We start from the raw sequence: 11,334 nt of genomic DNA, 5'->3' as shown, positions 1-11,334 counted from the left end.
ATGCACTGCGACGATATTGACAGAGGCAGCAGCCAATAGACGGTAGAGGATGCTCTTGCCAGGAGGCGGGCCCTCTCGGTAGTTCCCCAGCAGCCAGTGGGCGTCTCCGCGGCGAGTGGAATCGACCCCGCCCCCAGCCCGTGCTCGCAGGTGCCGGGTTCCAAGTCCCGCGGTCCCGGGTTCCCAGAGAGGTGAGTCGGCTGCAGGTGGGTGCGGGGCGCCGGGCTGCTCGGGGTAGCGGTGTCGCAGTCGCCAGTCCGAGCTCGCACCGGCCGTGGAGTTCAGCTGCGCACCGTGTTGCGGCAGCTTCGCCAGGCCTGGGGCTGGCTGGGCCGCGGGGCCGCCCTGGAGGCCGGAGCCACCGGGCCTGCGACGCCTGGGCAGGGAGCAGCCGCTTCGCTCGCGTGCAGGAGGCTGTTCGCTACCTCACACCCCCGGCTGGCGCTGTGGCCTTGCCCAACTCTACCGTTTAACACCCGGTGACATGCGCCAGGTCGGTTGCTGCCGTCATGCGGGAGAGTTGGGGCAAGCTACCTGTGACAGCTTGAACTTTTCCTAGGGATTCTGCTCCACCCGCCAGTTAGAGCGTATTGCTCATTAAACCCGAGACCTGTGTGCTTGCTACTGAAATAAAAGAAATATTTTTTCCCCAGAGTCCTTTTAGGACGTTATGACTTTTCTCCTTTGCAAGACTTCAAAAAACTGACAGGAAGACAAAACTCTTCCCACTCCCAGGGACCGCGTTGTCTTGAGTTTGGCTAGTAAAGGCTAGCAAGTGAGGCCTTGTCTCTGCATCCCGTTCTCCCTGACATCCTCAGAGAACCTTCGTTTTTGGAGTCTTTCTAGTATTCAGAGACTTCTCCAAGGTCATGATCCCAAAGGCTTAACACGTTTACAAGGAGAGAGTTGTCTCCTGACGCTCAAAATGGCAGCTAAAATGGAGATAACTTTAAGCTCCAACACTGAAGCTTCCTCCAAGCAAGAGAGACACATAATAGCCAAACTAGAAGAGAAACGGGGGCCTACTCTGCAAAAAAACTGCCCCGATCCTGAGCTCTGCCGCCAGAGCTTCAGACGCTTTTGTTATCAAGAGGTGTCTGGACCCCAAGAGGCACTCTCCCAGCTCCGACAGCTCTGCCGTCAGTGGCTGCAACCCGAGCTGCACACCAAGGAGCAGATTTTGGAGCTTCTGGTGATGGAGCAGTTCCTGACCATCCTGCCCCCAGAGATCCAGGCTCGGGTCAGGCATCGATGTCCAATGAACAGCAAGGAGATTGTGACCCTCGTGGAAGATTTTCACAGAGCATCCAAGAAACCAAAGCAGTGGGTAAGGAGGGTCCTCTCCCATCATCCTGGGGATTTCTTTTTCATCTAGGTAATGTTTGGTATCTGGATCTCTCCCTATTTAAGGACTGAGTCTCAGAAGTGGACTGGATGGCTTCAGAAGTTGCTTCCAGCCTCTGTCTGGGAACCTATCCCGAGTTGTTAACAGGTCTTTAGAAAATCTAACTACTGATACCCAGTGAGGCAACAGAGGACCAACGTTCTTGCCATTCCTTTATGCACCTTATGTCACCAGAAGTAAAAATTGTAAGGTTCTTGAATCCCTTCTGTCAGCTCTTCCCACACCATCTTAGTTTTCCTACAAGCAGAATTCTTAGCAGGCAGGGTCACCCTGTTTAGTAGCAGCTGGACTTTGAGGAACTTCATTTCATTGGAAGTTCTAGCTTATTGTTTTTTTGTTTTTTTGGTTTTTTTTGAGATGGAGTCTTGCTGTGTTGCCCTGGCTGGAGTGCAGTGGTGCCATCTCAGCCCACTGCAACCTCTGCCCCCCGGTTCAAGTGATTCTCAGGTCTCTGACTCCTGAGTAGCTGGGATTACAGGCACCTGCCACCATGCCTAGCTAATTTTTGTATTTTTTAGTGAGAGGGTTTTCACCATGTTGGCCAGGCTAGTCTCGAACTCCTGACCTCAAGTGATCCACCCGCCTTGGCCTGTCAAAGTTCTGGGATTACAGGTGTGAACCACCACACCTGGCCTAGCTTATTGTCTTTGATTTTTTTTTTTTTTTTTTTTTGAGACTGGGTCTCACTGTGTTGCTGAGGCTGGAGTGCAGTGGTGCAATCTCTGCTTGCTGCAGCCTCCACGTCCAGCTCAAGTGTTCCTCACACCTCAGCCTCTCAAGTAGTTGGGACTGCAGGTACATGCCACCATGCATGGCTAATTTTTGTACTTTTGTAGAGACAGGGTTTCTCCACATTGCCCAGGCTCTTGGGCTCAGGTAATCCACCTGTCTTGACCTCCCAAAGTGCTGGGATTACAGGAGTGAGCCCCACAGTGCCTGACTAGTTTGTTGTCTTTGGATCAGGAAGTTACAGTTTAACTGGCCAGTGTTGCCATTGCTGGCCACTCCCCTCCCCGAAGTCAGACCCCAGTCAGGACCTAGGCAAGAAGCAAACAGCAGGTACTTCCGAAAATAGAACTTGTTAGGGAATGAGGGTAGGGTAGTCCTCTTAGACCCCTACTACTACTGGAATCTCCTTACCTGGAAAGTCTTTGGCAGAACAATGTATTAGATAAGAAGAGTTTGTAACAGCCTCTCACCATACTGCTTCCTGTTCCTACAGGGCCTATTTCCAGCAGAAGTAGGTTGGGGCGGGGGGTGTGGTGTGTAGAGTGGGCATCTGATGGTCCAGTGTCGTGACTGACTCTGATATTTGTGCCAGCAGCTACCCTGATAACTTTGACTCTGGCCCTTGAGAAAGGCCCAAGCTTTAGGGGAAGCCACTCGGCTGACTTGTAGCATCCTCATTCCTGTCATTCTTCACATCCTTCCCTTTACTTCCTTTGAGGGTTTCAGTGGTTTCTATGAAAGTTGACCTCTAGATGGTTATCAGCAATTCCCAAGGTAAACAGGTCATTATACAACAGTGAGAGATCAAGCTTCCCTCAGTCCTGATGGATGGAATTAATGGGGCTTGTTCCTAGGTGGCCGTTTGTATGCAGGGGCAAAAGGTGCTCTTGGAGAAAACTGGATCTCAGCTTGGAGAACAGGAACTGCCAGACTTTCAACCGCAGACTCCTAGGAGAGATCTCAGGGAGAGCTCTCCAGCAGAACCTTCCCAGGCGGGAGCTTATGACCGGCTGAGCCCCCATCATTGGGAGAAATCCCCACTCCTCCAAGAACCAACCCCCAAATTGGCTGGGACAGGTAAACACTCTGCCTTTTCTCTCCCTCTCATCAGCCCTTTATCTCCATCAGTGTATCTCATGGTTCTGCAAAGGCATAGACCACATGTGTGTGTTTTTTAAAATGCTGTATATAATAGTAGATGATTACTCACTAAACAAATTTCACTAATTAGAATGGTGGTGATACTACAAATAAGTATGTTTTGTCATTTTCTGTTAATGAATATTTGACAGTCCACTGCATGACAGGGTTGTACCTACTTTTCTGTCCCTTTCAGAACTTCTTATAGAAAAGACAGATCCAAATATGGCCACAGATGAACTTCCATGCAAGCTATGGCTGAGTTTCATTGCTTAAAATGCTCCTCTGTTTAGAAGGGGCCTGGTAGAAAAAAAAAACTCACCCTATATCATATATCTTTGTCCTCCTCCGTGATGTTGCTTATACTTTAAATCCTCAAATCTATTTCCCTTTCTCTGGTGTGATATTTGTGTAACTGCTGGCCTTGTTCTACACAGTCCTGTGATCTCTAAGCCTGAATGACAGTGACATTTTGGCCAAGCCTGGTGATGTGAATACAAGATACAATCAGCACATTAGAGAGGAGAGTTACAAGAAGACAAAAATCCTTATTTTCTTAACATTTGCTACATTCAATGAGGTACTTTGTGTTTTAGGCTGTTCAGGCTGCTAATATAGAATGCTAGAGACTAGGTAGTTTATAAACAACAGGAGTTTATTTGTTATAGTTCTAGAGGCTGGGAAGTCTGAGTTCAAGGTGCCAGCATGGTTGGGTTCCAGTGAGGCTCCTCTTCCAGGTCACAGACTGCCTACTTCTCAGTCCTCATGTGGCAGAAGGGGAAGACAGGCTCCTGTGGGGCTCTTTCATGAAGGCATTAATCCCATTCCAGTGAGGGCAACACCCTCGTGACCTAATCACCTCCCAAAGGCCCCACGTCCTAACACTATTACCTTGGGAGTTAGAATTTCATATGAATTTGGGGGAACATAAACATTCAGCCCCTGGCAACCACAGTCTACTTTTGTCTCTAGACTTGCTTATTCTGAACATTGTATATAAATGGAATCACACAGGCCGGGCACAGTGGCTCACGCCTGTAATCCCAGCACTTTGGGAGGCCGAGGCAGGCGGATCGCTTAGGCTCAGGAGTTCGAGACCAGCCTGGGCAACATGGCGAAATCCTATCTCTACAAAAAAATACAAAAATTAGGGGGGCATGGTGCTGCACACCTGTAATCCCAGCTTCTTGGGGGAGCTGAGGCAGGAGGATCACTTGAACCTGGGAGGTCGAGGCTGCAGTGAACTGAGATCGTGCCACTGCACTCCAGCCTGTGTGACAAAGTAAGACCCTGTCTCAAAAATAAATAAATAAATAAATAAATAAATAAATAAATTGAATCACACAATATGTGGTCTTTCGTGTGTGGCTTCTTTCACTGAGCATGTTTTCAAGTTTTATCCATGCTGTAGCATGAGTCAGTGCTTCATTCCTTTTCTGTGGCTGAATAATAGGCATTGTATGGATATATTACATGCTGGTTTTTTGTTCATGTTGGTTCATCTGTTCATAGACTTTTGGGTTGTCTCCACTTTTTGGTTATTATGAAGAATGCTGCTATAAATGCGTGTGTTTTTGTGTAGACATGTTTTCATTTCTCTTGAGTATATACCTAGGAGTGGAATTACCATATGCTAGGTCATATGGTAATTCTATCTTTGACTTATGAGGAACTACCAGACTGTTTTCCAAAGCAGCTGTACCATTTTACATCCCCACCAATACTGTGTGAGGATTCCGATTTCTCCACATTCTTGCTAGCACTTGTTATTGTCTTCTATCCATCCTATTAGGTTGAGAAATTTTGATTTGAGGTTTTGATTTACATTTCCCTGGTGACTAATGGTGTCGAACATCTTTTCATGTGCTTATTATCCAATTACATATCTTGTTTGGAAAAATGTTCAGATCCTTTGCTCATTTTTAAATCGGGTTATTTGTCTTCATTTTTTATAAGAGTCCTTTATGTGTTCTAGACACTAGACCCTTATTATGTGTAATTTGCAAATCTTTTCTCTCATTCTGTGGGTTGTCTCACTTTCTTGATAGTGTCCTTTGAAGCACACGTTTTTCATTTTGCTACAGTGTAATTTATCTATTTTTTTATTTCTTTATGCTTTGGTGTCATGTGTAAAATACCACTGCCTAATCCAAGGGCACAAATATGTACAGCTATGTTTTCTTCAAAGAGACATAGATTTAGCTCTTACTTTTAGGTATTTGGTCCATTTAAAGTTAAATTTTCCTCCATACATAAAGAAACAAGTCAATTTTTATATAGGATTTGAGGTAGGGGTCTGTCTTAATCTGATCAGGCTGTTATAACAAATTGCCTTAGACTAGGTAATTTATAAACAACAGAAATTTATTGCTCACAGTTCCTGGATGCTGGGAAGTTCAAGATCAAGGTGCCAGCAGATTTGGTATCTGGCGAGGTCCCATTCCTCATAAATGGTAGTCTCTTGAGTTTCTTTTATAAGGACACTAATCCCATTTATGAAGACCGCACCCTCATAACCTAATCACCTCCCAGATGCCCCACCTCCCAAGACCACTGCACGGAGGACTGTCAATATATGTGTGTCAGGGAACGGGGGGAATAAATATTCAGACCATAGTAGGGTCCAACTTCATTCTCTTGTATGTGGAAATCCAGCAGTCCTAGTATCATTTATGAAAAAGACTATTCTTTTCCCATTGAATTGTCTTGTCAAAAAGCAATTGACCCTGATTGTATAGGCTGATTATTTACATTTGAATTTAAATGAATTAAAATTAAATAAAATTTAAAATTAGGTTCCTTACTCACAGTAGTCACATTTCAAGTACCCAGTAGCCACACAGTCACATGTGGCTAGTGGCTGCCATATTGAACAGCATGCATGTGCCTGTGCATGCACATGCACACACATGCATTTTCCACATCACAAGGGATCCTTCTCCAGATCCTGTGACTTCCCACAGGCTATTCCAGCTCATCTCCATCCAGACTGTCAGTCCTTCTGTAATTAGGATACATGGCTAAGCCCATATTCCAGTTTCTGAACTCATATACTTCAAATTTGTAATGAAAGAAAACATCACAGTCTCTGAACTTACTATCTTTTGAAGAGAAGGTGGTTGTCAGTTAGTGTTTACGAAGTGAGGGGTATTTGTTGAAATAGCTCAGGCACCAGACTACAGCAGTAAAATTTACAATGTTGAGATTTCACCTCTCTTCCTTCTTTCATTCATTGGTCGATACCCAGTTCTGATGGGTTTGCTTTTCCCTGTTCTTCCTTTCCTAAACCTTTCCCTAAACGGAGAAAGGAGGAAGGAGGTTGGAGAACTTGGTTCCTAAATTTAATATAAATCACAATCACCCCAGGAGCCTGCTAACTGTGCAGATTATCAGGCCCAACCCCCAGAGATTCTGACCCAGCAGCTTTGGGGGAAGGGTGAAGAGCCTGTTTGTTTAACAAATGCCCCAGATGATTCTAATGCAAGTTGCCAATGGAGGGCCACCCTTTGAGAAACTTTCAGAGTATTTCATAACTCTTGCTGAAGTTATTTCTTCCAAGTGCAGAAAATGAAGCATTTTCTTTCTAATTATAGAGGCCCCCAGAATGAGAAGTGACAACAAGGAAAATCCACAACAGGAAGGGGCTAAAGGAGCAAAGCCATGTGCAGTGTCAGCTGGCAGATCCAAAGGGAATGGTCTGCAGAGTCCTGAACCAAGAGGGACAAATATGAGTGAACCTCGGTTGTCACGGAGGCAGGTCAGCCCCCCAAATGCTCAAAAGCCATTTGCTCACTACCAGAGACATTGCAGGGTGGAATACATCAGCAGCCCCCTAAAAAGCCACCCACTGAGAGAGCTGAAGAAAAGCAAAGGAGGTAAACGGAGCCTGAGCAACCGTTTGCAACATCTTGGTCACCAGCCCACCCGCTCAGCAAAGAAACCCTACAAATGCGATGACTGTGGGAAAAGCTTCACGTGGAATTCAGAGCTGAAGAGACACAAGAGAGTCCACACAGGAGAGAGACCCTACACGTGCGGAGAGTGTGGAAACTGCTTTGGGCGGCAGTCAACCCTGAAGCTGCACCAGAGGATCCACACTGGAGAGAAGCCATACCAGTGTGGCCAGTGTGGGAAAAGCTTTCGCCAGAGCTCAAACCTTCACCAGCATCACAGGCTCCACCATGGGGACTGAAAGGAGCACTCCATGCTTTAGATTCACAAGGAAGGTGTTTGTGTTTCTCCTCCCCCTTACTTGCATGTAAATCACAAAGACTGTGTGACTTACAAGGAAAGCAAGAGGCCTATGAGGAATGATGATGCACATTCTGCTGTGAGGAGGCCCAGAAAAGGCCAACCAGGGCCCAACCGTGCATGATGACATGGTGAAGAGATGGCAGTTCTAGGTATTGGGGCAAAGAGAACTTAAGTCTCTGCAGAGAGCAAGGAGTAACTCCTGAGAGAGAATTAGGACAATCCTGCAGGTGGCCCGCTTATTGTTAAATCGTCCCTCTGTTGCTTTATCCTCTAAAATATGTTAAGGGATAAATTCTATATATAGTTATGCATTTGCTGTCATACCAGACAATTTTTTATCATGCACACGCTTCTTTAATAAAGATGAGTGATCTACCAGAATTTCAAGGCAAAGTTCATTGGAAAATAGATCCCTCATATTCTTTCTGTAATTACTAGCTGTTTATAGCAAAGGATGAATTAAATGAGAATATGCATGTTTGTGTGAGAAGAGTTTCCAAGTAATTAGATGCTGCTTTTACAAAAAGAAAAGAAAATTACATTTGAGGGATCTTTTTTGTATCAAAGCATCTTTTATTTTTATTTTTTGAGACAGGGTCTCGCTATGTTGCCCAGGCTGGTCTCGAACTCCTGGACTCAAGCAATTCTCCTGCCTTGGCATCCCAAAGTGCTGGGATTACAAGTGTGAACCACCGTGCCTGTTCTCAAAGCACCTTTGAGGGGAAAAAACAAAACAAAACAAAACAAAACAAAAAACATCTATACAGTTGCTGCAACCCCAGCCTAACACATAAGAAAAAGCTACAGTGAGAAGAAAGTAGTGGACGAAGAATACTAAGGAGATATAAGAGGGAATTCTTCCTACTCTCCTTTCTCACTTAGCCCATTAGCTTTAAGAATAACAAAATGCTGTGAGGGTACAGTGGCTCACACATGTAATCCTAACACTTTGAGAGGTTGAGGCAGGATGACTGAGCCCAGGAGTTTGAGGCCAGGCTGGGCAATGTAGCTAAGCCCTGATCTACAAAAAATACAAAAATAAGCCAGGCATGATGGTGCATGTCTATAATCCCAGCTACTCTGAAGGCTGAGGCAAAAGTATCGTTTGAGCCCAGGAGTTAGAGGCTGCAGTGAGCTATGACTGCACCACTCCACTCTAGCCTGGATGACAGAGTGAGACTCTGTCTCAGGAAAATAAAAAAAAATAGCAAAAGGATTGGGGTAATGAAAATATTCTAAGACTGGATTACGGTAATGGTTGCACAAGTCAGTAAATTTACTAAAATCACTGAAATGGGCTAATTTTATGATACGTAAATTGTACCTCAACAGCATATTTTTAAGTGACAAAATATATTTATATAAAATGAATCCTGGAACTAAGCCTGAGAGATCGGCTAATGCCACCTCCTTGTTTTCTCAAAGTGGAAATTAAAATGCAAATCAGTATATAATTCCTAGCTCATTGCTCAGTTTAGAGAAAAAGTTTGGCAGATTAGTGCATTCCTGATGCGGCAAATAGAACCAGGTAGCTTTTTTTTTTTTTTTTTTTGAAACAGGGTCTCACTCTGTTACTCAGGCTAGAGTGCAGTGGCGTGATCACGGCTTACTATAGCTTCAATCTTCTGGGCTCAAGCAATCCTCCCGCCTCAGCTCTCCCGAGCAGCTGGGACTACAGGAATGCACCACCATGCCTGGCTAATTTTTCTATTTTTTTTGTAGAGACAGAGTCTCACTGTGTTGCCCAGTCTATCTTCGAACTCCTGGGCTCAAGCCATCCTCTCACCTTAGACTCCCAAAGTGCTGGGATTACAGGTGTACGCTCAGCAAGGTAGCATTCTTCCCAAAACATCAGTATCATCAAGTGATTACCAGTCACCTCAGGGCTGTGGGCTGAGCTCTTCTGTCCCCCACAAGGAATCTATTGTCCCTCCTAACTGCTGAGGGACATGTGCACACCTACAAGTCCTCTTTGGGGTCTTGCACACAATTGTTTCCTTTGCCTTTAGTTCCTGATGTTTCCCATTCCCTCCTGCCTCCTCCCTCTCACAAGAGTTTCCTTCTCTCAAAGGCTTCCCTGAGGAGCCCTAGGCAGACTTCTGTTAAAATTGGGGTCCAGTCTCTCTACTAGACCCTATACACCAGGGCTGCTAAACAGGGAACCCCCCCAGGGGATGTCGGACAATGTCCAAAGACACTTTTGGTTGTTATGACTGAGGGAGGGAGGGTTGTTGCTGGCCTCCAGTGGGTCCTACTGTACCTCCTGCAGTGCTGGGACAGCCAGCCCCCACAGCAATGACCTGGCCCAAAAAATCAGTATCGCCAAGGCTGGGAAACTACCATGCACTATAAAAGCTCTTTCAAAACAAGAACATTGTTTTTCCATAACTTTAGCTTTGCCAATGTGCAGCCAAGAGAAACAGATGTTCAATATTTAAAACAGTTGAGAATCCCCGCTGTATCCAAGGGCCCATTTCTGCCTAAATTCAGAGATCCTCGTCACAATCTGTTGAATGCACAAGTGAGCTTCTGTCTCTTGGGCAGAGGCTTATTGAAGGCCCAGCGGCCTTCCTTATAGCTTTTATGGTCCTTTAGGTACTTTAGGCCCAGATCCCATTCCCATCTGTTATGTTAAATAACGAAGAATTTAGCTTCTGTATCCGACCTGCCCCATACCTGGCTCCATCCTGATACCTCTCCCTGGTCAAGCCCTCTTTCTTCCTCATTGTGTTTCCACCTCACCCTGCTGAAACCAGGCTGATTTCACTGTTGTCCCTTAATCTCCAAGTCATAGTCACATCTGTATTAGGTACCTATTGGTGTGGTAACAGATGACCACAAACTTAATGGTTTAAAACAACACAAACTGGGGCCTGGCATAGTGGCTCACACCTGTAATCACAGCACTTTGGGAGGCCAAGGTTGTCAGAAGTTCACCTGAGGTCAGAAGTTCAAGATCAGCGTGGCCAATATGGTGAAACTCCATCTCTACTAAAAATATAAAAATTAACCGGGTGTGGTGGTGCATGCCTATAATCCCAGCTACTAGGGAGGCTGAGGCAGGAGAATCACTTGAACATGGGAGGCAGAGGCTGCAGTGGGCCGAGATTGTGCCACTGCACTGCAGCCTGGGAAAAAACAGTGAAACTCGGACTCAAAAAAAAAAAAAAAAAAGAAGAAGAAATACAAAACAACAAAAAAACTCCCACAACCTTATCGTTCTAGAAGTCACAAATCCGAAATTAATCTCACTCAGCCAAAATCAAGCTGTCGCCAAGGCTGGTTCCTCTGGAGGCTCTGAGGTGTCAATGTCTTGCCTTGACTTTTTCAGCTTCTAGCAGCCACCCACATCCTTTGGCCTCTATCTTCAAAATGCATCACTCCAATCTGATTCCACCACCTTCTCCTCTATGACTTTCCTGCTTCCCTTGTATAAGGACCGTTATGATGTTGGGCCCACCAGGATAATCCAGAATAATCTCCCCATCTCAAGATCCTTCCCCTTTTGCCATATAAGGTAAACTTCATGGGTTCCAGGGATTAGGATGTGGAAACATTTGGGGTGCCATGACTCAACCCACCACATATACCCATCCTGAATCAAGTTAGACAAAGAGCATCTGTCCTAAAAGAGAAGGAACATAGATTTCTACTTAATTATAAGGCTTGGGGCCAGGCGCAGTGACTCACACCTGTAATCCCAGGACTTTGGGAGGCCGAGGGAGGTGGATCGCTTGAGGCCAGGAGTTCAAGACCAGCCTGGCCAACATGGTGAAATCCCGTCTCTACCAAAAAAAAAATTAGCC

General features: G+C 45.6%; 1 protein-coding gene across 3 annotated transcripts; it reads left to right on the top strand.

The window, feature by feature from the left end:
- Positions 1–6: 6 nt before the first annotated feature.
- Positions 7–7,909, top strand: ZNF174 (zinc finger protein 174). Of its 3 annotated transcripts, XM_025371033.1 has the most exons (4): positions 112–191; positions 654–1,327; positions 2,989–3,211; positions 6,868–7,909. In XM_025371033.1, exons 2-4 carry the CDS (start codon positions 926–928, stop codon positions 7,464–7,466), a joined length of 1,224 nt encoding a protein of 407 aa, XP_025226818.1. In that variant the 5' UTR covers positions 112–191; positions 654–925; the 3' UTR covers positions 7,467–7,909. The 3 variants fall into 3 exon arrangements, with proteins under 3 accessions (XP_025226816.1, XP_025226819.1, XP_025226818.1); XM_025371031.1 differs by having other exon boundaries at positions 7–1,327; XM_025371034.1 differs by lacking the exon at positions 6,868–7,909 and adding an exon at positions 3,471–3,604 and having other exon boundaries at positions 7–1,327.
- The last annotated feature ends 3,425 nt before the right edge of the window (positions 7,910–11,334 follow it).

Source organism: Theropithecus gelada, chromosome 20 (genome assembly GCF_003255815.1).
Source record: "Theropithecus gelada isolate Dixy chromosome 20, Tgel_1.0, whole genome shotgun sequence".
NCBI lineage: Eukaryota > Metazoa > Chordata > Mammalia > Primates > Cercopithecidae > Theropithecus > Theropithecus gelada.
The sequence above is the reverse complement of the archived record's forward strand: the minus strand, read 5'-3'. Positions and strand labels throughout refer to the sequence as shown.

Coding starts and splice junctions, on each gene's coding strand:
- ZNF174 (XM_025371031.1), top strand. CDS start 926: ATGGCAGCTAAAATGGAGATAACTTTAAGCTCCAACACTGAAGCTTCC. Junction 1,328..2,988: donor CCAAGAAACCAAAGCAGTGG/GTAAGGAGGGTC, acceptor GCTTGTTCCTAG/GTGGCCGTTTGTATGCAGGG. Junction 3,212..6,867: donor CCCCAAATTGGCTGGGACAG/GTAAACACTCTG, acceptor TTCTAATTATAG/AGGCCCCCAGAATGAGAAGT.